Genomic DNA, 26,595 nt, shown 5'->3' on the forward strand with positions numbered 1-26,595 from the left:
CACTCTTCCCAACTCAAACACCAACTTCTGCTGTTTCTCACTCAAATCAGCCCGCCACCAGTGTCTTGTCATCAGCAAACAACAGACAGGCCTCCTGCTGCCCCTCTCTCCAAGACCCTTGTATTTACCTTCAACAACCTGTCTACAAACAAATTAAACAGCTATGGTGAAATCACACACCCTGCCACAAACCTACTTTCACTTGAAACCACTTATTCTCCCCTCTACCTACTCACAAACACAAGACTTACTCTCTTCATAAAAACTCCTCACTGCTTCATACAACTTTCCTCCTGCATCATATTTTCATTATACCTTCCACTAAGCATTTCTATCAACCCTATCTTACGCTTTCTCTAGATCCATAAAGTTTTTCTTTCTCTCATACATGTTCGCTGTTTCCGGCATTAGTTACATAGCATCATGAGCAGATGAAGAAAAAACCTTACTGGCTTACATCCATTCTCTACCTGTCATGAGTGATGTATCAAAACCACAGATTTCTATCCACCAAGCCCCACATACCTTTCTGTGGTTTTCCCTGGACACTTCTTTTGCCCTAGTTCAGTCCACTAACAGCATGTTGCCCCCTGTCTACCACATCACTCCAGTTCACTTAAACCCATGTGCGCCCCTCTGTTTTCTATCTCTCACAGTGATCCACACATCAAGTACCACCAGAGAAACCACAATGTTCCTCCACCCTATCCATCAAAACTCTTCCATATGTCTTACCAAGTTATAAGTTCATTGAGTATTCCTGGGAAATTATGCGGGAGGGTATTGATTAAGAGGGTGAAGGCATGTACAGAACATCAGATTGGGGAAGAGCAGTGTGGTTTCAGAAGTGGTAGAGAATGTGAGGATCAGGTGCTTGCTTTGAAGAATGTATGTGAGAAATACTTAGATAAATAAATGGATTTGTATGTAGCATTTATGGATCTGGAGAAGGCATATAGAGTCGATAGAAATGCTCTGTGGAAGGCATCAAGAGTATATGGTGTGGGAAGCAAGTTGCTAGAAGCAGTGGAAAGTTTTTATCGAGGATGTAAGGCATGTGTATGAGTAGGAGGAGGAAAGAGATTGGTTCGCAGTGAATGTCGGTTTGCGGCAGGGGTGCGTAATGTTTCCATGGTTGTTTAATTTGTTTATGGATGGGGTTGTTAGGGAGGTAAATGCAAGAGTTTTGGAATGAGGGGCAAGTATGCAGTCTGTTGTGGATGAGAGAGCTTGGGAAGTGAGTCAGTTGTTGTTCGCTGATGATACAGCGCTGGAGGCTGATTCGCGTGAGAAACTGCAGAAGCTGGTGACTGAGTTTGGTAAAGTGTGTGAAAGTTGAAAGCTGGGAGTAAATGTGAATAAGAGCAAATGTTATTAGGTACAGTAGGGTTAAGGGACAAGTCAATTGGGAGGTAAGTTTGAATGGAGAAAAACTGGAGGAAGTGAAGTGTTTTAGATATCTGGGAGTGGATTTGGCAGCGGATGGAGCCATGGAAGCAGAAGTGAATCATAGGGTGGAGGAGGGGGCGAAATTTCTGGGAGCGTTTAAGAATGTGTGGAAGTCGAAAACATTATCTTGGAAAGAAAAAATGGGTATGTTTGAAGGAATAATGGTTCCAACAATGTTATATGGTTGCGAGGCGTGGCCTATGGATAGAGTTGTGTGCAGGAGGGTGGATGTGCTGGAAATGAGATGTTTGACGACAATATGTGGTGTAAGGTGGTTTGATCGAGTAAGTAATAATAGGGTAAGAGAGATATTTATTCTTATTTATTTTACTTTGTCGCTGTCTCCCGCGTTTGCGAGGTAGCGCAAGGAAACAGACGAAAGAAATGGCCCAACTCACCCCCATACACAACGTATATACATACACGTCCACACATGCAAATATACATACCTATACATCTCAATGTACACATATATATACACACACAGACACATACATATATACCCATGCACACAATTCACACTGCCTTTATTCATTCCCATCGCCACCTCGCCACACATGGAATACCATCCCCCTCCCCCCTCATGTGTGCGAGATAGCACTAGGAAAAGACAACAAAGGCCCCATTCGTTCACACTCAGTGTCTAGCTGTCATGCAATAATGCCCAAAACCACAGCTCCCTTTCCACAGCCAGACCCCACACAACTTTCCATGGTTTACCCCAGACGCTTCACATGCCCTGATTCAATCCACTGACAGCACGTCAACCCCAGTGTACCACATCGATCCAATTCACTTTATTCCTTGCCCGCCTTTCACCCTCCTGCATGTTCAGGCACTGATCACTCAAAATCTTTTTCACTCCATCTTTCCACCTCCAATTTGGTCTCCCACTTCTCCTAGTTCCCTCCACCTCTGACACATATATCCTCTTGGTCAATCTTTCCTCACTCATTCTCTCCATGTGACCAAACCATCTCAAAACACCCTCTTCTGCTCTCTCAACAACGCTCTTTTTATTTCCACACATCTCTCTTACCCTTACATTATTTACTCGATCAAACCACCTCACACCACACATTGTCCTCAAACATCTCATTTCCAGCACATCCACCCTCCTGTGCACAACTCTATCCATAGCCCACGCCTCACAACCATACAACATTGTTGGAACCACTATTCCTTCAAACATACCCATTTTTGCTTTCCGAGATAATGTTCTCGACTTCCACACATTCTTCAAGGCTCCCAGGATTTTCGCCCCCTCCCCCCACCCTATGATTCACTTCCGCTTCCATGGTTCCATCCGCTGCCAGATCCACTCCCAGATATCTACAACACTTTACTTCCTCCAGTTTTTCTCCATTCAAACTTACCTCCCAATTGACTTGACCCTCAACCCAACTGTACCTAATAACCTTGCTCTTATTCACATTTACTCTTTACTTTCTTCTTTCACACACTTTACCAAACTCAGTCACCAGCTTCTGCAGTTTCTCACATGAATCAGCCACCAGTGCTGTATCATCAGCGAACAACAACTGACTCACTTCCCAAGCTCTCTCATCCACAACACACTTCATACTTGCCCCTCTTTCCAAAACTCTTGCATTCACCTCCCTAACAACCCCATCCACAAACAAATTAAACAACCATGGAGACATCACACACCCCTGCCGCAAACCTACATTCACTGAGAACCAATCACTTTCCTCTCTTCCTACACGTACACATGCCTTACATCCTCGATAAAAACTTTTCACTGCTTCTAACAACTTGCCTCCCACACCATATATTCTTAATACCTTCCACAGAGCATCTCTATGAACTCTATCATATGCCTTCTCCAGATCCATAAATGCTACATACAAATCCATTTGCTTTTCTAAGTATTTCTCACATACATTCTTCAAAGCAAACACCTGATCCACACATCCTCTACCACTTCTGAAACCACACTGCTCTTCCCCAATCTGATGCTCTGTACATGCCTTCACCCTCTCAATCAATACCCTCCCATATAATTTACCAGGAATACTCAACAAACTTATACCTCTGTAATTTAAGCACTCACTCTTATCCCCTTTGCCTTTGTACAATAGCACTATGCACGCATTCCGCCAATCCTCAGGCACCTCACCATGAGTCATACATACATTAAATAACCTTACCAACCAGTCAACAATACAGTCACCCCCTTTTTTAATAGATTCCACTGCAATACCATCCAAACCTGCTGCCTTGCTGGCTTTCATATATATATATATATATATATATATATATATATATATATATATATATATATATATATATATATATATATATATGTGTGGTGTGAGGTGGTTTGATCGAGTAAGTAACGTAAGGGTAAGAGAGATGTGTGGAAATAAAAAGAGCGTGTTTGAGAGAGCAGAAGAGGGTGTTTTGAAATGGTTTGGTCACATGGAGAGAATGAGTGAGGAAAGATTGACCAAGAGGATATATCTGTCGGAGGTGGAGGGAACGAGGAGAAGAGGGAGACCAAATTGGATGTGGAAAGATGGAGTGAAAAAGATTTTGTGTGATCGGGGCCTGAACATGCAGGAGGGTGAAAGGAGGGCAAGGAATAGAGTGAATTGGAGCGATGTGGTATACCGGGGTTGACGTGCTGTCAGTGGATTGAATCAAGGCATGTGAAGCGTCTGGGGTAAACCATGGAAAGCTGTGTAGGTATGTATATTTGCGTGTGTGGACGTATGTATATACATGTGTATGGGGTGGATTGGGCCATTTCTTTCGTCTGTTTCCTTGCGCTACCTCGCAAATGCAGGAGACAGCGGCAAAAAAAAAAAAAAAAAAATATATATATATATATATATATATATATATATATATATATATATATATATATATATATATATATATGTATATATATTTTATTTATTCATTTTTTTATTTTGCTCTGCGCAAGGAAACAGACGAAAGAATGGCCCAACCCACCCACACACACATGTATATACATACACATCCACACACGCAAATATACATACCTATATATCTTAACGTATAAATATATATACAAACACAGACATATACATATATACACATGTACATAATTCATACTATCTGCCTTTATTCATTCTCACTACCACCCCACATACATGAAATAACAACCCCCTCCACCCTCATGTGCACGAGGTAGGGCTAGGAAAAGACAACAAAGGCCACATTCGTTCACACTCAGTCTCTAGCTGTCATGTAATAATGCACCGAAACCACAGCTCCCTTTCCACACCCAGGCCCCACAAAACTTTCTATGGTTTACCCCAGACGCTTCACACGCCCTGGTTCAATCCATTGACAGCAAGTCGACCTCGGTATACCACATCGTTCCAATTCACTCTATTCCTTGCACGCCTTTTACCCTCCTGCATGTTAAGGCCCCGATCACTCAAAATCTTTTTCACTCCATCTTTCCACCTCCAATTTGGTTTTCCACTTCTCTTGGTTCCTTCCACTTCTGACACATATATCCTCTTGGTCAATCTTTCCTCACTCATTCTCTCCATGTGACCAAACCATTTCAAAACATCCTCTTCTGCTCTCTCAACCACACTCTTTTTATTACCACACATCTCTCCTACCCTATTATTACTTACTCGATCAAACCACCTCACACCACATATTGTCCTCAAGCATCTCATTTCCAGCACATCCACCCTCCTGCGCACAACTCTATCCATAGCCCACGCCTCGCAACCCTATGACATTGTTGGAACCACTATTCCTTCAAACATACCCATTTTTGCTTTCCGAGATAATGTTCTCGACTTCCAAACATTCTTCAAGGCTCCCAGAATTTTCGCCCCCTCCCTCACCCTATGATTCACTTCCGTTTCCATGGTTCCATCCGCTGCCAGATCCACTTCCAGATATCTAAAACATTTCACTTCCTCCAGTTTTTCTCCATTCAAACTGACCTACCAACTGACTTGTCCCTCAATCCTACTGTACCCAATAACCTTGCTCTTTTTCACATTTACTCCCAGCTTTCATCTTTCACACACTTTACCAAACTCAGTCACCAGCTTCTGCAGTTTCTCACGCGAATCAGCCTCCAGCACTGTATCATCAGCGAACAACAACTGACTCACTTCCCAAGTTCCTGCTAGAGGTTTCACTGGGAGTGAAAAGTCACCTTTGCTATAGCTGCATCATTGGCAATATATGCTTACCACATACCTCTCAATCCAAAGCACTCTATCTTCCCATGATACAGGAAATAGTGCAGCCTTGGCCTGCATGAACCTTTCATAGGGATACTGGTAGAAAAAAATCCATAATTCCATAAAGTATATATATAAATATATATATATATATATATATATATATATATATATATATATATATATATATATATATTTTTTTTTTTTTTCACACTATTCGCCATTTCCCGCGTTAGCAAGGTAGCGTTAAGAACAGAGGACTGGACCTTTGAGGGAATATCCTCACCTGGCCCCCTTCTCTGTTCTTTCTTTTAGAAAATTAAAAAAAAAAACTGAGAGGGGAGGATTTCCAGCCCCCCGCTCCCTTCCCTTTTAGTCGCCTTCTACAACACGCAGGGAATACGTGGGAAGTATTCTTTCTCCCCTATCCCATATATATATATATATATATATATATATATATATATATATATATATATACATATATATATATATATATATATATATATATATATATATATATATATTTTTTGCTTTGTGGCTGTCTCCCGCGTTTGCGAGGTAGCGCAAGGAAACAGACGAAAGAAATGGCCCAACCCACCCCCATACACATGTATATACATACGTCCACACACGCAAATATACATACCTACACAGCTTTCCATGGTTTACCCCAGACGCTTCACATGCCTTGATTCAATCCACTGACAGCACGTCAACCCCGGTATACCACATCGCTCCAATTCACTCTATTCCTTGCCCTCCTTTCACCCTCCTGCATGTTCAGGCCCCGATCACACAAAATCTTTTTCACTCCATCTTTCCACCTCCAATTTGGTCTCCCTCTTCTCCTCGTTCCCTCCACCTCCGACACATATATCCTCTTGGTCAATCTTTCCTCACTCATTCTCTCCATGTGACCAAACCATTTCAAAACACCCTCTTCTGCTCTCTCAACCACGCTCTTTTTATTTCCACACCTCTCTCTTACCCTTACGTTACTTACTCGATCAAACCACCTCACACCACACATTGTCCTCAAACATCTCATTTCCAGCACATCCATCCTCCTGCGCACAACTCTATCCTTAGTCCACGCCTCGCAACCATACAACATTGTTGGAACCACTATTCCTTCAAACATACCCATTTTTGCTTTCCGAGATAATGTTCTCGACTTCCACACATTCTTCAAGGCACCCAGAATTTTCGCCCCCTCCCCCACCCTATGATCCACTTCCGCTTCCATGGTTCCATCCGCTGCCAGATCCACTCCCAGATATCTAAAACACTTCACTTCCTCCAGTTTTTCTCCATTCAAACTCACCTCCCAATTGACTTGACCCTCAACCCTACTGTACCTAATAACCTTGCTCTTATTCACATTTACTCTTAACTTTCTTCTTTCACACACTTTACCAAACTCAGTCACCAGCTTCTGCAGTTTCTCACATGAATCAGCCACCAGCGCTGTATCATCAGCGAACAACAACTGACTCACTTCCCAAGCTCTCTCATCCCCCAACAGACTTCATACTTGCCCCTCTTTCCAAAACTCTTGCATTTACCTCCCTAACAACCCCATCCATACACAAATTAAACAACCATTTGTGTGTATATATATATATATATATATATATATATATATATATATATATATATATATATATATATATATATATATGTATATGGTATTACTTTCGACAAAATCTATTAGCAGAGCATGTCCGTCAATAATCAGATAAATTACATGACTTTGACGCCCAGTGACTACCAACGGGAATTTTTCCAAAACTCTACCAAAAGTTGCTCATATTCTTTATGAAAAAGAGGAAAATCAAGCTACCTGACCTAACTGGTACTGCATGAATATTCCTACGGCCAATATATTAAACCATCTCATACCAGCAGTTCTTGGCCATCCACTCATGACCATACTACTAGTGACCAAGTTATCTAACAACCATCTGGTCAAAACCTTATCTACACATAAAGCGAAATAATAGTAAAAAAAAAAAAAAAAGATAGAGTCTGGAGCGCAAAATTAAATATACATGTATTTACTAACATACTGATAAACTCCAGACTTTGTTTACCTACCTCCAACGTCAAAAGAAAAATATAGTTAAGAAATAAAACTCCTCCACATTACCAGCAAATTAAAACATTGCCAGATGTTACCCCAGCAGTCTTCTTATTTCACTCAAAACTTTTCGAAGAAAACGTTTAGAAAATGACTAGGGTGAACAATAATAATTTCTAAATGATGAAGAATCTATGTTGTGCGAGTTTTTAGTCTCACGTTTATGAATAGCATGATTACGTATAGCCTGCCTGCCAAGCTAGGTTTGATCAGTGAGCAACACACCACTTATCCCTGATCCTCACCAACACAAGAACTGCAAAATGGATAAAGTACCCAGAGAATCCTCTCACAAATTTGTTACCTAACAGCCTTTCGCAACCTTTCATCCACAGCCATTCAGCCAATAAAACGCTTTTGATCTCTTCCATCGCTTCGCATCCATCCTTGTATAACTATGGATCATCTTATACTAAAAAGGGGGTTTGCAAGGAAAAAAAAATCCTTCTCAGCATCATCTACAAGATCAATTTCTATTCTCATTTATTCCAAGTACTCCCCATTTACCAATTATCTCACCAGTTTCATCATATCCCATCTTCACATTCATATCACCCATTGCAACCACCTTTCTCTCCATCTTAAAACCATTTATCCAGTCATTTGAACTTCTCCATAAACGCTCCATATCATCCTTCCTTCGCACAGTCTTCATATTCACAGACATATCCATACATACTTCACCATTCCAACTATTTTTGTTCCATTCCATCAACCTTCCCATACTCTCGGTGATAGCACAATTGTACAACCTTCTTTCCTCTCTTCCCCGAGAATTTCCATTCATTCCCGTCCATACCACTCCACATTCCACGCCCTCTCATAAATTACATTCATCAATTCCATCTTCACTCCATACACCCAGGCCAAGTTCATACATGGGTTTCCCCATTCCCAGTACATCCATAGTATAACTTTCAAATTCCTCAAGCTCCCTCCTTTTATTCTCACCATTTACATTCAGCGACATCACCCCTCAACAGTTCGTCTAGTTTTCACTCCCCGGCATAACTGGTAGACTTTGGTACCCCAGCGCAGTGTTCCCCAGAGGCAGCAGGGCTCCCAATTTATAAAGATCTTTAAAAAGCACACATCAAGCGTCTGAATCTAAAAACAAAGAAATTACTACTTCTGTTGCCCTGATGGAGCTGAGCAACACCTCGCACTTGTTCCACCCCTAAGGCTGTAATAATGGGGCGATACTAGAATTCTCTAGGAAACTAGAGTAACCCTTTGAAGCAAAGAAATTCATTTTCCCCCAATTTTGAGCCCGTATCACAGTATCTGCACATCCTAACCTCATTGGTTACGATATTGCCAGTATGCAACACCTCCTCATACACTGACAATTTGCAGGTTACTCTGAATTACCCATCTGTATGATTTCTACCTGACTGAACGTTTTTCATTTCTTCCATTAGGTAAAACAGCTCTATAAACAAAAAATGTACAATATATATATATATATATATATATATATATATATATATATATATATATATATATATATATATATATATATATACACTGACAATTTGAAGCAAAGAATATATATATATATATATACGCACAATATTTTTGGCATTTCAATTTCCCAATAACTGATAACAAAGTAAAAGAAACTGCTATATCTTCTTAGCGTATCCTGAGCTCTTGTTAACCTTATCAGAACACCTTTAGCAACTTTTCTATCACATAAAAGAAATTATGAGAATATTCATCATCTACATTTGCTATACACATATAAAATAAATCTTCGCATTTCTTAATCGATTAATATTGTACTCATTCACTACAGAGATTTATGAACTATTGTAGTGCTTAAAGCCTATGAAATGTAGAAAAAAAAAATAAATTGCAGATTCTGTGGAGTAATTTCCCCAATGACAAATGTATACTAAAAACAAAACATAAATATATAATAAACAAACAAATCAAATGAGAGTTATTTCGTTATTGCATTAACGTAAAACACTAAGATACGCATCAATATCTGCTTTTAATTTGTTATTGCATATATTAGAAATATACCAACATCATTTAATATTTGTTTATAATATTCAAACTATAGACATCCCACTGACATTGAAAAGTTAATGTTGAGACTGAATAGCTTGGGGGTCACTTTCCAGGACTGATATTAGACAAAACTGTACAGTGTACAGAATAATAGCGTACAAAATACAAAAAAAGAAGAGGAAAATTTGATGACGTGATACCGCCACTATGTGCAGAACTATTACAATCCATATCTAATAACACGGACTAATGTTATAGTTACCCATTCAAAATTCTTTTTTTCTGTAATGAAAATTATTACCACTTTCTATAATAGTATTTTTTTTCTTAAATACCAATAAGCCCTTGATGATATCCTTCGTACAACTGATATGCTAGGCTACATTTCTATGTTATTAACGTGCTAACAACTTCATTCTTGGTTTCTACAATTTCTAAATAACTGATACGTTTCACAAATTTCACCTGACTTTTTGAAGGTCATTATATATATGCATTTACTTTGTGGCTAAACACAAGGACAAAATTATGACAATCGAACTGCTTGTTACGACCTATGAAAATTGTATTTTAGCTTCACCTCAACTCTGAACCATTATATGAACTCATGAATTTCAATGATTTGTATTTCTTTATCTGACCAAAGATACTCATTATACCTATCAACTGTACTGATACTCGAAGAGACTATGAAAATTATCACTTGTACAAACTTCTGCATTGAAAAAATACACAAATTTCAAAGCGTTGATGGTTCATTTTGTCCGAAAAAGTTCATGAGACTAACCGAGGTGAAGTCGGGTCAGCAAAGCAACTCAACGGTATTTGTCCCTCGGATCCCCGAAAAGTAAGTTCTGCTGCAGCTTGGGAAGTTTACATATATATATATATATATATATATATATATATATATATATATATATATATATATAATAATAAGCATTAGAATTCGAAATTGTGCAAGTATGTACTGGGGAAAATACTCTTTAATATGGCGTAATTCTTTAGTGTACCAATATACTTTTTAATATACATTAAATCTTGTAAATTCGAGGTTCGCTGTCGTCCCACACTACGGGATATGTCAATGGTACATTTTCATTCTATTGTACATACAACAATTATTCTGATTCTCTCTTTTTTCCTATCTTTACCATAACCGCACCTTTAATGTCCTACGTTATTCAGTATATTTCAATATGAATTATGTAGCTCGAGCTTCGTTAAGAATTTCTGTAATCACAATGAAGTTTGATACTTAAAATGTGACAGCCAATTTTAACGGCTTTAATAGTTTTAAAATCTTAGTTTTTCTTTATTGGTAATCTGAGAACCCTCCCCCCCCCCCCTTCATATAACGTTAGGGATTTTAAAAAGTTTGGGGAAAGGGAGCAGGGATTTTCAGGCGATCCTATGCTATTAATTGAAATTTGTGTCATGGCAAAAGATAATGCCTCTCTTTTGAGATTGTATGGGGATATTAGAAATTTCATAGTTTCCCATGTTAGCGAAGTAGCGCCAACAACAGGCCTTATTCGCTTGCATCCGTTGTCGCGTGTAATTCGCCAAAACCACAGCACTATCCACAACCAGACCGCACAGACCTTTCTGTAATTTACCTAGGCTGCTTCATATTCCCTGAATGTTCATTGACATGTCACCCCATGAATACATCGAGCCCATTCATTATCCCATGCAAGTCTTTCACCCTCCTGCATGTTCAGCCCCTGAACTTTTTTCTTTTTTGTTGCATCTTTCTATCTCCAATTTATACCTCTTTCTCCCCTCCACTTCTGACACATATATCCTCTGTCAATCTCCTTATTTTTTCCATTTGTCCAAACCATTTCAGCACATAGCTCTCTCAACTATACTTCTCTAAGCACATTCTCTCTCTCTCTCTCTCTCTCTCTCTCTCTCTCTCTCTCTCTCTCTCTCTCTGTCACCTGTTCCAATTGGAACCCCCTCAAAGGGGTGGCCATGGCAACAACCTCCATAACTAAACTACAGTGCCACTTCTTAGCCTTTCCTGCCTCACCCTTAACAGTCCATTGGCAGAGGGCAACTCTAGTGGTGTTTGCAGAGGCTCCTCTTTAATGTTCCTAATGACCATTACTATGTAATGCTGCTAAATACTGCTTTTACCTAATAATCCTGCCTAAATGTTCCTGCATACTACTACTTACACTATCTAATGTTCCTACCGTTTTGCCAAAAGGCAGGACTAATAGTGCTCACCGCAGGCTAATCAGGAGTTACGAAGAATGAGTTGCATGAGTTTTCTTGTGTTAAATATGACAAGGAGAGACTGTATGTTTGTGGACAGAATACCAGTAGTTTACATGTTAGAGAGACATAAAGACAGCTACCTGTTCAGAAGAGTGCAACTTGACAACCACAAAAGTGCTGGCTCATTAAGATGTCGATAACCCTCGTGATACCCAGGCAGGTAGTATCTGTAAAAACAAACCAATTACTACAGAAACAAAATTATACGAGCAAAATTGCAGAATTACCCTGTCATTACCTATTCTTTCAGCCCTTCTCGCACCACAAATATTCTGCAAACATTTCATTTCAAACACACACACTCTTTTGTACATTCTCATTTATAGCCCATGCTTCTCATCCACACATTGCTGGGACTGCTACACCTTAAAAATAACCATTTTCACCCTACCACATAACTATTTCTGCACATTCCTGGAACCTTTCCTCCCTCACCCACACTATAACTCTCCTGCATTTCCATGATTTCATTTACTACCATGTCTACTTCCAGGTATCTAAAACACTAAACTTTCCTTTTCTCCAATTCAAACTACCTTTTTCTCCATTCAAACTAGCACAACTAACCTCTCTGCACTGCTAAAGCTCATAACCTTGCTTTTATTCTTATATACTCCCAAGTTACTCCTTTCACAAACTCCCAAACTCAAACACCAACTACAGCAGTTTCTCTAGACTCTACCACAAGTGTGCCATGTCATCAGCAAACACACACTTTCCAGGCCTCACTCACCCACTACAGACTGCATACATGTAAAGACCCTTCACCATCCCAAAATAAACAGATTAAACAGCCATGGTGACATCTTGACCAGGAACAGCAATCCTTACTCTTTTACTATCGCGCATATGCCAATCTGGATCAATACTCGTTACTTCTAATGACTTTATTTCCACACCACATATCCTCTACCTCTCCTGAAACCAGGGTTCCTACTATTTCAAAGTAAAGCTAACTTTACACATTTTCTATGACCTTTTTATACAACTTCCTGGCCCAAACACATCAGCCATTTTCAAACACATTCAGCAATTCTTCAAAGTACATTCTCCTCTCAACCTCATCACCACTTACCAATTCACATTTTGCACCTTTCACCAGTATTCCCATTTCCCTTTTCTCTATTAATCTACTTCCAAAACATCTGATTCTCCCTGGAGTTAAATAAATTTTCACAATTTTTTTGCCATCTCTGGCATATAGTGATGAGCTTAAAATCGACACTGAACAATGTTTTATTACCAAGGGACAAGTGCAAGTATTCATGGTGACAAGATCTGCATAAAAATAATAGAAAAACTCTATTCTTGTGTGACAGCTTGTCTGCATGCATACATTCTATATCAGAATGACATGTTCACTCAAAGACTACCGAGATAATGGGACTTTAAATAGTCAATATCAATGCTTAGATGCAAGACCTTCAAGTTGTAGGCCCATTCTACCGAACATTGTGATATCAAAATCAATACACTGTACACGATATAATATTCTTATAAGGTATGTGTATTTTTTCAGATATGCGCCATTGGTGGATGATGTAATGGAACTGTGACGTCATGAAGTGGCAGCAGCAGCAAGGAACATGTTGCTTAGTTGACTTTGTTGCATGCATATTGTAGTGTAGATTATAGTGAAGCACTGTTATTGATGCACTGTTTGCTATGCACTGTTAGAGTACTAAACACACATTAAGGTAGTGGTATCTGGAAAATGGAATATGGTGGTGATGCCTGATTTCCTAATCCCCTAACACCCCCCCCCCCCCCCAATCCCTGCCCGTAACTACTAAACACTTTTATAATGCAACGTTTTCTGCTCTACACTTTTTTTTTGTTCCAGATACTGACCAAACTTGGACAGATGAGTGATGACCATTTTGTTAGGCAGCTACGGCCAGTGTTCACAAGCAGGTTCTATAGTAGTGATTGAAGGGTCATGGCAATATTAGATTTTTATAAACTATCAATTCATTCAAGAAAAACTTTTGAAATACTGTACCTATTCAGGAAGGGAAGAATCTTGCATTTTAATCTTGCATCATACACACACAGGGACAGCCGTTAGCACATTTTGCAGGAAATGGCCCAGCTGGAGAGTTGTGCAAGACAGCATGAGGAGCTGTCACTAGAAAAAGCAACAGCAAGGAGACAGGAGCAGGTCATTCTGCAGTAATGAGCAGTTGTTTTATCAATCTTGTCAATGAAATATCATTAAGATCTAACTTTAATAAATTCAGTCCAATCAAGATTACCAAAACTGATGAAATACTGTACATAATCAAGAGAGGAACCTTGCACACTAAACATACAGCAGCAGCAGCTGCTTGTACTTCTTACAGGTAAAAGTCCCAGCCTGAGGCATGTAAGGTTCCAGTAAGAGCTGCTGCAAACAACCAAAGCAGCAAGGAGCCAGGAGCAGGCTGTCATGCAGCGGTAGGTAGTTGTAATATTATCCTTGTCAATGCAATATCAAAAAACAATTCAACTTTAACAAATCATTAGTCCATTCAAGATTATAAAACTGATAAAATACTGTACATATTCAAGAAGGAAGGAATCTTGCATTTTACCTAGCTGTCAGTGCTTTTTGCAGGTAATGGTCCCAGCCGGAGAGGTGTGCAAGGTTCCAGGAGCAGCTCAAGCCAGGAACACTGGCAGCAAGGGTCAGAAGCAGATGACATTCTGTGAAGGTGGTGGTTATCCTTTATGCAATATTATTAGAAAGCTAACTTTAATAAATCATCAGTCAATTAAAAACTGCAAAAACGATGAAATAATGCATATATTCAAGAAAAGAGCAAGCTTGCATTTTAAAACCATCCTCTAACCTAAACACACGCTACAACAGCAGTCTTAGCACTTTTCGCAGGTAACAGTTCCAGCTCGTGAGGAAGGCAAGGCATCAGGAGAAGCTATAGCCAGAAACAGCAGCAGCGAGAGGCCAGGAACATGTTGTCTTGCAGTGGTGGGTAGTTTTATTAATCTTTTCACTGCAGTATTATTAAAGTTTATTATACTTTGTCGCTGTCTCCCACGTTACCAAGGTAGCGCAAGAAACAGACGAAAGAATGGCCCAACCCACCAACATACAAATATACATACACGTCCACACACGCACATATACATACCTATACATCTCAACGTATACATATATATATATATATATATATATACAAACACATACATATATACACATGTACATAACTCATACTGTCTGCCTTAATTCATTCCCATCGCCACCTCGCCACACATGAAATAACAACCCCCTCCCCCTGCATATACACGAGGTAGCACTAGGAAAAGACAACAAAGGCCCCATTCGTTCACACTCAGTCTCTAGCTGTCGTGTATAATCCACTGAAACCACAGCTCCCTTTCCACATCCAGGCCCCACAGAACTTTCCATGGTTTACCCTAGACGCTTCACATGCCCTGGTTCAATCCACTGACAGCACATCGACCCAGGTATACCAAATCGTTCCAATTCACACTTTTCCTTCATTACCTTTCACCCTCCTGCATGTTAAGGCCACGATCACTCAAAATCTTTTTCATTCCATCTTTTCACCTCCAATTTGGTCTCCCACTTTTCATTTCCTCCACCTCTGACACACACACATCCTCTTTGTCAATCTTTCCTCACTTATTCTCTCCATGTGACCAAACTATTTCAAAACACCCTCTTCTGCTCTCTTCACACTCTTTTTATTACCACACATCTCTCTTACCCTTTCATTACTTACTAGATCAAACCACCTCACACCACATATTGTCCTCAAACGTCTCATTTCCAGCACATCCACCCTCCTCCACACAACTCTATCTATAGCCCGTGCCTCGCAACCATATAACATTGTTGGAACCACTATCTCTTCAAACATACCCATTTTTGCTTTCCAAGATAACGTTCTCGACTTCCACACACTCTTCAATGCTCCCAGAACTTTCGCCCCCTATCCCACCCTATGATTCACTTCCGCTTCCATGGTTCCATCCGCTGCCAAATCCACTCCCAGATATCTAAAACACTTCACTTCCTCCAGTTTTTCCTCCATTCAAACTTACCTCCCAATTGACTTGTCCCTCAACCCTACTGTACCTAATAACCTTGCTCTTATTCACATTTACTCTCAGCTTTATTCTTTCACAAACTTTACCAAACTGTCACCCAGCTTCTGCAGTTTCTCACCCGAATCAACCACCAGCGCTGTATCATCAACTAACAACAACTGACTCGCTTCCTAAGCTCTGTCATCCATAACAGACTGCATACTTGCCCCTCTTTCCAAAACTCTTGCATTTACCTCCCTAACAACCCCATCCATAAACAAATTAAACAACCATGGAGACATCACGCACTCCTGCCACAAACCAACATTCACTGAGAGCCAATCACTTTCCTCTCTTCCTACACGTACACATGCCTTACATCCTCGATAAAAACTTTTCACTGCCTCTAAAACCTTGCCTCCCACACCATATATTCTTAGTACCTTCCACAGAGCATCTCTATCAACTCTATCATATGCCTTCTCCAGATCCATAAATGCTACATACAAATCCATTTGCTTTTCTAAGTATTTCTCACATACATTCTTCAAAGCAAACACCTGATCCACACATCCTCTACCACTTCTGAAACCACACTGCTCTTCCCCAATCTGATGCTCTGTACATGCCTTTACCCTCTCAATACCCTCTCATATAATTTCCCAGGAATACTCAACAAACTTATACCTCTGTAATTTGAGCACTCACTTTTATCCCCTTTGCCTTTGTACAGTGGCACTATGCAAGCATTCTGCCAATCCTCAGGTACCTTACCATGAGTCACACATACATTAAATAATCTTACCAACCAGTCAACAATACAGTCACCCCCTTTTTTAATAAATTCCACTGCGATACCATCCAAACCTGTTGCCTTGCTGGATTTCATCTTCCGCAAAGCTTTTACTACCTCTTCTCTGTTTACCAAATCATTCTCCCTAACCCTCTCACTTTGCACACCACCTTGACCAAAACACCCAATATCTGCCACACTATCATCAAACATATTCCACAAATCTTCAAAATACTCACTCCATCTCCTCACATCACCATTATTAAAGATTTTTTTTTTTTTTTTTTTTTTTTTTTTTTATACTTTGTTGCTGTCTCCCGCGTTTGCGAGGTAGCGCAAGGAAACAGACGAAAGAAATGGCCCAACCCCCCCCCCATACACATGTATATACATACGTCCACACACGCAAATATACATACCTACACAGCCTTCCATGGTTTTCCCCAGATGCTTCACATGCCCTGCTTCAATCCACTGACAGCACGTCAACCCCGGTATACCACATCGCTCCAATTCACTCTATTCCTTGCCCTCCTTTCACCCTCCTGCATGTTCAGGCCCCGATCACACAAAATCTTTTTCACTCCATCTTTCCACCTCCAATTTGGTCTCCCTCTTCTCCTTGTTCCCTCCACCTCCGACACATATATCCTCTTGGTCAATCTTTCCTCACTCATCCTCTCCATGTGCCCAAACCACTTCAAAACACCCTCTTCTGCTCTCTCAACCACGCTCTTTTTATTTCCACACATCTCTCTTACCCTTACGTTACTCACTCGATCAAACCACCTCACACCACACATTGTCCTCAAACATCTCATTTCCAGCACATCCATCCTCCTGCGCACAACTCTATCCATAGCCCACGCCTCGCAACCATACAACATTGTTGGAACCACTATTCCTTCAAACATACTCATTTTTGCTTTCCGAGATAATGTTCTCAACTTCCACACATTCTTCAAGGCCCCCAGGATTTTCGCCCCCTCCCCCACCCTATGATCCACTTCCGCTTCCATGGTTCCATCCACTGCCAGATCCACTCCCAGATATCTAAAACACTTCACTTCCTCCAGTTTTTCTCCATTCAAACTCACCTCCCAATTGACTTGACCCTCAACCCTACTGTACCTAATAACCTTGCTCTTATTCACATTTACTCTTAACTTTCTTCTTCCACACACTTTTCCAAACTCAGTCACCAGCTTCTGCAGTTTCTCACATGAATCAGCCACCAGCGCTGTATCATCAGCGAACAACAACTGACTCGCTTCCCAAGCTCTCTCATCCCCAACAGACTTCATACTTGCCCCTCTTTCCAAAACTCTTGCATTTACCTCCCTAACAACCCCATCCATAAACAAATTAAACAACCATGGAGACATCACACACCCCTGCCGCAAACCTACATTCACTGAGAACCAATCACTTTCCTCTCTTCCTACACGTACACATGCCTTACATCCTCGATAAAAACTTTTCACTGCTTCTAACAACTTTCCTCCCACACCATATATTCTTAATACCTTCCACAGAGCATCTCTATCAACTCTATCATATGCCTTCTCCAGATCCATAAATGCTACATACAAATCCATTTGCTTTTCTAAGTATTTCTCACATACATTCTTCAAAGCAAACACCTGATCCACACATCCTCTACCACTTCTGAAACCACACTGCTCTTCCCCAATCTGATGCTCTGTACATGCCTTCACCCTCTCAATCAATACCCTCCCATATAATTTACCAGGAATACTCAACAAACTTATACCTCTGTAATTTGAGCACTCACTCTTATCCCCTTTGCCTTTGTGCAATGGCACTATGCACGCATTCCGCCAATCCTCAGGCACCTCACCATGAGTCATACATACATGAAATAACCTTACCAACCAGTCAACAATACAGTCACCCCCTTTTTTAATAAATTCCACTGCAATACCATCCAAACCTGCTGCCTTGCCGGCTTTCATCTTCCGCAAAGCTTTCACTACCTCTTCTCTGTTTAACAAATCATTTTCCCTAACCCTAAGTACAAATATGTGCAACAAATTTATACCATCAATTAGAAATCTGGCATGAGGAGAGGCTAAAACAATTGGATCTCTTCTCCTTTAAAGTAAACTTCACTGTGATTTGTGTTCAAAATTCCAAACATTTCGATATTTTCGAAATGCAAGAAAAATGGGATAAAACTCAAATCTGAAAGATGAAGTACAGACATGGGAAAAAGCTTCTTTTCCTATAGGTGTGAGCACTAGAACAAGTTACCATCAGACATAGTGAATACTAAAACTATAAATACTTTCAACAGTCATAGACAAATTTTGCAAATTCAAGTATACTCAGAAAAACACCATAAATTGCATAAAAGACAGTGGTAACAGGAACAGTAAAAGGCTAATGTGCAACAGTGGGGAGTCTGTGATAGCTAAAGAAACTGCTGAGCAGAATTACATTTAATTGTAGTTTTTTTCAGACAACCCAGTTGTGTAAACATTAAAACCTTGCTTTTATTCACATTTACTCTCCACTTCCTCCTTTTTTACTCTCTCCCAAACGGTTTACAACTTCTGCATCTTCAAAGTTGAATCTACCACAATTGCTGTAGCATCAGCTCCTCACTGACTTAATTCCCAGGCCCTCTCATTCCTCACATACTGCTACCCTTCCCTCTCTGAAAAACTTGCATTTACCTCTCTCACCACCCCATCCATAAACAGTGAACCAAGGTGATATCACACCCCTACCACAGACAAACCTTCACTTGGAACCAATTATTCTCCTACTCGTATACCTGCCTTACACCTTTGATAAAACCTTCTCACTGCTTCTCGGAACTTTCCTCCCACACCAAATATTCTTCAGACTTTCCACAAGGCATCTCTATCAACTGTATAATATGCTTTCTCCAGTTTCATAAATGCCACATACCAATCCATCTGTTTATGAATTTCTCGCACATAAACACCAGAAGGACACATCCTATACCACTAATGAAGTTGAACTACTACCCAATTTCCTCTGTACATATCATCTCAAACCTCTCGATCAATACCCTTCCATAAAACCTACCAGGTATACTTCCTAAACTTTTAACATTCCAGTCTGAACTTTCGTTTCTCCCCACTGCCTTTATACAATGTCACTATACATACATGCTGTCCACTAGTCCTCAGACACCTCCCCAAGATCCATACAATGAAAATCCTTACCAATCGAGTTGCCCCTTTCTTAATAAATCTGACAGCAATACTACCAAAAATTAGTTTTAGAGAGAAAATAGTATCAAGGGAAAGTTGATAATGCTTGCCTTTAATATGAAGCATGATGGAAAATTGGTGTCATAACATGAAAATATAAATAAGCTTAGAATTCTTAGGTCATTCAAGTTTGCATAGGCAAGAAAAATGGTAGCGTCAGCCTCTTGCAGTTTAAAACCATTCTGAAAAATCTATTGAGAGGTTCTTGTGTACGGTCTTTGAGGATGTTGGGTGTGTCTGACTGACAAGTTGAATGATTGCTTTGGTTTTATCAATATGATCTAACATTGTGCAAGAGTATTAGCTGACTGTTGCATACATGTCCCAAAGATTGTGGTGGTAATTTAACTAAGGGGAAAGGTAGCATTTGGAAGTGGCACTTGTAAACCTTTATACAAACCACTACAGATGAATGCTACCTACATGCACACACACACATTGTGACTTACTTTCAACAAGCACCACTTTTCTTTTTCAGATACTTGTTTCTAAACAACTCATCGCAAGCCTATTGTATGACGAAATGGGAACAACAGACAAAGCCATCTACATCTTTGACAGTATCCTCTAAAGTAAGTTTGATGCACAAGGTTAAGTTGTTGAAAATATTGTTGCTAAAAAATGGAACTACCTTTTATGCTTTTGCACAAGGAAACAAAAATTCAGATAGTTGTAGGCAAGAAAAATATTCCCAAATTTCTGTATATATACTATATATGGCATAATGTACACAATCTAATAAACTGTTCTATATTTTATAGATGTGGATGAATAAATCGCCAAAGTCATCATACACTGCTCCTACATCTGGGACTGCCAAAAGTTCTTGAAACTTGATTCCATCAGTAGAATTTAGATAATGTTATAAGACACATGTTTAAAAATTTGTATGATAGTTAAACAAATGGGGCCCCATGATTGTAGAACATCTTGTTCAGTACAAGGTAATAACATAAATGCAATTATAAGGTGGAATGACAGGATATTTGTCAGCTTTTTTATCAAAAGCTCGTACTATCTAGTACTAAAATTAAATGGTTTACCTTATTGTAATTGGAACAATACTTTGTAATGTATTTGAAGGGGAATAATAAAACTGTGTGGTTAAAGTCTATTAATCCTGTTCTATAAATATGAGATGCTGTAAAAATGGTAATATGCTTTAAGTTGTTAACCTTAGGGAATTGATAATATTCGTATATTCTAAAGCCCATATATGAGAATTATGAAAGGATGGTAAATATTAGTTTTTCATTACTTTTAGCCATTCCCTGTTCACAAGGTACTGGCACTAAATTCTGAGAGAAAATGACTAAAAGGTATGAAAAAATTATAAACCAAATTTCAGATCAGTTTACTGTACTTCAGTAAGACTTATGGGCTTGGGACTTGTATCTGTGTTAGTCCATTGATTCCAAATGTTGCACAGTTAGTACAAATGCAAAAACTCTAACCTCACACAAACATACTCGCCCATGAGCCTGCCCGCCTCCTAGCGCCTGCCTGCCCCCACCCGCCTCCTAGCGCCTGCCTGCCCGCACCCGCCCCCTTGCGCCTGCCTGCCCGCACCCGCCCCCTTGCGCCTGCCTGCCACTCGCCCCCGCCCCCTTGCGCCTGCCTGCCACTCGCCCCCTAGCGCCTGCCTGCCCGCACCCGCCCCCTAGCGCCTGCCTGCCCGCACCCGCCCCCTAGCGCCTGCCTGCCCGCACCCGCCCCCTTGCGCCTGCCTGCCCGCACCCGCCCCCTACCGCCTGCACGTGTACACATTGTATTCTGAATTTACCTAAAATTTTAGAACCATACATAAGTTTCCACAAAGTCAATCTTACTAATTTTCATCAAATTGTCAAAAGGCAGCTTTTTGGACAACTGGTAAAAAAGGGGCAAATTATAATTTGGTATATAGCAGCACAAATGCCTGTTACTTCCTAAGTTGGTTTGGGTAACTTAAGGTTGTCCTAAAAGCCTTTACTGAATACTAAAACGAGGATGCTAAAGTCGTGAGAAAAGTAATCCTACAACAAAGTCTTGTTTACCTCCTTACCACCTACACCAAATATGGATAACTAAGTAATGGATAATTCAGTCGTGGATGGATAACTAGGTAATGGATAATTCGGTCTTGAAACCTTTAAGCTACTTGAACTAATCTAATTTATGGAAAAGCATTTTGGTCATTGAGGGATACAAAGATGGTACCTGAATTACAGCAGCAGCATATGGAAGACGGGAGTACTATAAGGTGGCCCACTACAGAAGAGATGCAGGGAAGTTTCCTGTCTCCAAGATCCTGAAAAATATGAGGGATTCAATTTACAGAAACATGACTATAAAATCAATTTTTTTTTTTTTTTTTTTAATGAAACAATGCTCAGCATATACTCCAAAACTTTGAAAAACTGTTAGGAGTCCAAGTGTAAAGGTACCATTTCCACTGTACAATGCATCGCAACATGTACTATAAATGAAGACTAAATTTGTTAAATTCAAAGTATACTTGTATATTAGTGACAAATAAAATCCATTTATTAAAACATTTTTCAATAGACCTCTAATACAATGTTGGAAACTGTATCAATGTTCTATATGAAGGACAGATAAGGGGAAGATATTGAATGGATGGCAAAGTCCTTCATCTTTCTCATTCTAATGTATTTCCCTGATTGGAGGGAAAGTCCATCAAATAATCAATTCAAATATATCTAACTTTATCAATAATCACCCCTTAACCAACTTCTATGAAAGTCCTGCTAGTACCCAAGACTTTCCTAGAAGATTCTGCATCTCAAAGTTAAGTAAGTCTCCTCTGAATTAAGAACTTTTTCACTACTGTATTCCTCTGATACAGCCTTCCTAAAGGCAACTTTTCACTTGTGAAGGCAGAGTCCAATAACACCTTCCATTAACTTAATTATACCAGCAGAAATGGGCATTGTTGTTTACCACAAAATCATGTGGGTTAATGAAATATTTTTCTCATTCTTTTTTTATTCAATATATCTTATGTTTTATACAAAAAGCATTTCTGGTGCTCCTCACCATGACTGCTTCCTGAAATGTAAATATAAAAAAAAAGAATTAGACTCTAATAAGAACCTTTCAAAAAAAAAAAAATTTCATCATCAACATATCTTATAATATCTTACATAAAGAGAACTTCTGGCGCAACTTTCCGTGACTGCCACCATTGCATCATGGCTACCACATCCACTGCTTGAGACTGCCACCAATTCTCTAGCATGGACATCTTTTACGACCAGTGTATCCGCTTCCTGGACGTCTCTCCCATGGCCATTACTCAACATGAAATATATGTATACATAAAAAAGAATTACTATATGAATTTTTCAACAAAAAATTCACTTTTTCATTCTTTTTCACTCAATATATCATATGTTTCACAAAAATAGCATTTCTGGTGCTACTTGCGATGACTGACACCACTCCTCTCTGGATGCCATGTCCTCCCCTTTTACTGCAGCTACTGCCACTGCTATTCTCTGGACTTCTGTCCAATGGCGGCCATTTCTCAATATGAAATGGAAAAAAAAAAACCATTACACTCTGAAACAACATGTTACTACTGCTGCTCCATCTGAAAGGCAAACAAAAAGATTAGTGCCCCCCTCCCATCCCCCACCCCGCCCCCCTCCCACCCAACCCCCCTCCCACCCCACCCCCCTCCCACCCCTACCCCCCACCCACCCCTACCCCCCACCACCCCACCCCCACCCACCCCACCCCCTACCCGACCCCCCTCCCACAACCTCCCCCCGCCCCCCGCCCACCTCCCCCCACCCCAAGGAAGGAAAGTGAAGAAAAATCCTTCATATGCACTCACCTAATCTCTTCCCCCCTTCCTGCCACATTTATCCCTCCCCTTTCTTCACTCTACCCCCATTCCTTTATGCTCATAAAGGCCTCCTTCTCTCTATTCCTGTCTTCACCCTTTTCATATTTTTCTTTCATTACTTTCACTATTAATACTACTCTCCCACTTTCCTCCCCTTTAGTCAACTTTTTCTACAGTCTCCTTATGTCCATTTCCTCGCTTTTACATCCTCCTCTCCCACCCTTTGCATTCCCGCATCACCTCTATCGACATCTCACTCCCTACCCTTGCCATCAGCCATCCCTCGGTACACATACCTAACTCTCCTATTTCCAACATAACTTTCCCCACGCATAATTACCATCATCTCTCTAACTCTCACCTTTTTCCACCCTTCATTCCCCTTTCCTTTCTTGTCCTCTAACCTCCCTTCACTTTACCACATTTCCTCTATGTGCAAAGCTCCATTCCCTTTTCCTTTTCTCTCCCTTCTCAGGGATAGGAGGATAGAGGAGATGGAAGTGGAATGAAAAGGGAGGATGATGGGAATCATGATTCCAACCATCCTCTATTTCTATTCCATTTCCCCTTCCTATATCCCACCATTCCTAACAAGTGTGAGAAAAGGATAAGACGAATGCAGTTTGAACACAGAGGAATGCAGTAAAGTGAAAAGAGGTTAGAAGACAAGAGAGGAAAGGGAAATAAAGGGAGAAAAAGAAAAGAATAGGGAGGATGATGGCAATTATACATGGGTAAAGGTATGATGAAAATAGGAGCTGTATGTATGTGTGCCAAGGGACGGTTGATGGCAAGGGTGGGCTTAAGATGTCTAAAGAGGTGATATGGCAATAGGAAGGATGGAAGAGTAAAATGCAAAAGTGAGGAAACGGACAAAAGGAAACTGTAGAAAAAGTTGACTAAAAAGGAGGAAAGAGGGAGAGAAGTAGTAATAGTGAAAGCAGTACGAAAGAGAAATCTGAAAAGGGTGAAAATACGAACAGAGGAAAGGAGGTCCTTCTGAGCACAAAGGAATGGAGGAAAATGAGGAAAGGATAGAGAAAAACACGGAGGGAACAGGGAGGAAAGAATACGAGAGTGAGAGAGGATAGAGTGTAAAGGAAAGAATCAAGAGAAGAAAGAGAAGGAAAAATCTAAGTGGGAAAAATATATCAATATAGCAGGAAAGTAGAAATTGTAAAGGTATGGATCAAGAGAGGAGAATGGAGGATGAAAAATATATCAATATATGACAAAAACAGTACCTTACTCCCCTTTTTTGAAGTCCTGCAGTATCTTCTAGTATACTTGGACATTCTTCCTTGGAGTTTTCATTATTTTCTTCACTGCCATCCTGATGGCCTAACGCAGTCAGTCATATCTGATTTCCTGCAGGAAGAAATATTTCTGATAATTTTCAAATCCTACAAAGTTCACTGAAAAATTATGAAAAATAATCATTAATTTCAATATGCAATACAGTTACGCCTAAACTATAACTAGTTAAATTATCAAAATCACTACCTTCTATTCTGTATGTTTCCTTAGGATTATCACTCTTCTCTAGACTAAGTAGAATATATTTTCAGTACACTACACTTCTACTATAAAACAAACAATCATACCAGTATATGCCAAGGTTGTCATGTGTATCCTCAGCAGATGCATTTGGTGCAAAGCAGGCCACCTTGGCAGCCTCCTGCCAAGGAGGCCAAGGTAAAGTCCTGGTGATGATGATGTTACTTGCAGTAACTTACTGATGTAACCTCAAGAACACTTGGACATTCTTCCTCGGAGTTTCTGTCACAGCTTCACCGCCATGCTAAATTTAGCGCTACTGCAATCGATCATAACTGATTTCCTGCCCAAAGAAATTTTGCATACTTTTCAGATACTAAGGAAAATAATCAATCATTTTCTCCCTATATGCAATTCAGATATTCCTAAATTATAACAGGTTTAATTATCAAAATGACTGACTTCAATTCTGTAGCTTTCCCTAGGACTAATACTCAACTCTAGAATGACAGGAATGTATTCTTAGCACACAAAAATTTCTACTATACAACAAAATATCATACCAGTACATGCCAAAGTTCTAAAGTGCATCCTCGGCAGATGAATTTGGTCCAGCCCCCTGCCAAGGAAGCTAAGATGAAGCACTGGTTAACCTGTGGATCCAGGAGGCTGTCAAGTTAGTCAAGGGTCTAAGAGCCAAGTTGTCCAGGTTGTCATGGAGGCCAATAGTCTATGTTGTTGAGGATCCACAGAGCTTGGGGGTCCAGGAGGACAGACACACAGGAAGTTGGATGTACAGATGGCATGGAGTCCAGAAGGACAAAGGACGAAATGGCTGGAAGTGTAAGTGGTCAAGGATCCAGGAGGCTGTCCATACGGCCATATGTCCAAGGGCCCTTCAGGTGCCTGGCATACCAAAGTGTAATCAGTTAACTGACTAGCAAAACCAACTGTAAAAATAATATAAAAAAAAAGATCAGAAAAATATAAAAAAGAAATGAACTACATAAAACTAATTTTGACATGCA

At 40.0% G+C, this 26,595-nt stretch overlaps 1 protein-coding gene and 2 long non-coding RNA genes across 22 annotated transcripts in view; 1 reads left to right on the forward strand and 2 right to left on the reverse strand.

Moving 5' to 3' along the window:
• LOC139745678 (uncharacterized) overlaps positions 1–23,837 on the reverse strand; it is a 44,111-nt gene extending 20,274 nt beyond the window's left edge. For 11 of the 12 annotated variants that reach the window (XR_011711912.1, XR_011711910.1, XR_011711907.1 and 8 more), the window contains exons 1-5: positions 23,364–23,837; positions 22,417–22,507; positions 14,679–14,790; positions 14,108–14,272; positions 12,186–12,272 (exon numbers count right to left, since the gene is read on the reverse strand). Coding sequence is in view for 5 of the 12 variants with exons in the window: in XM_071656082.1 (XP_071512183.1) it covers positions 14,170–14,272; positions 14,679–14,790; positions 22,417–22,507; positions 23,364–23,522 (465 nt within the window). In the remaining 7 variants the exon portion in view is untranslated. The remainder of the gene's footprint in view (positions 1–12,185; positions 12,273–14,107; positions 14,273–14,678; positions 14,791–22,416; positions 22,508–23,363) is intronic. The other variant, XM_071656083.1, reaches the window with a different exon arrangement.
• LOC139745679 (uncharacterized) lies at positions 9,409–21,764 on the forward strand. 2 transcript variants are annotated; one of them, XR_011711914.1, is made up of 6 exons: positions 9,409–10,663; positions 13,625–14,277; positions 14,448–14,541; positions 14,702–15,073; positions 20,696–20,789; positions 20,979–21,764. It is a non-coding gene; the product is annotated as an uncharacterized lncRNA (long non-coding RNA). The 2 variants fall into 2 exon arrangements; XR_011711913.1 differs by having other exon boundaries at positions 13,625–14,541; positions 20,979–21,763.
• A 225-nt stretch (positions 23,838–24,062) lies between the features above and the next one.
• The window catches only part of LOC139745796 (uncharacterized), a 65,695-nt gene continuing 63,162 nt past the window's right edge, over positions 24,063–26,595 (reverse strand). For 3 of the 8 annotated variants that reach the window (XR_011711964.1, XR_011711961.1, XR_011711967.1), the window contains 3 exons: positions 26,131–26,517; positions 25,675–25,910; positions 24,064–25,438 (listed from right to left, as the gene is read on the reverse strand). This is a non-coding gene — a long non-coding RNA (uncharacterized lncRNA). Of the gene's footprint in view, positions 25,439–25,674; positions 25,911–26,130; positions 26,518–26,595 lie in introns of all 8 variants that reach the window. The other 5 variants (XR_011711965.1, XR_011711966.1, XR_011711963.1 and 2 more) reach the window with 3 other exon arrangements.

This window comes from Panulirus ornatus, chromosome 62 (genome assembly GCF_036320965.1).
Source record: "Panulirus ornatus isolate Po-2019 chromosome 62, ASM3632096v1, whole genome shotgun sequence".
Lineage (NCBI taxonomy): Eukaryota > Metazoa > Arthropoda > Malacostraca > Decapoda > Palinuridae > Panulirus > Panulirus ornatus.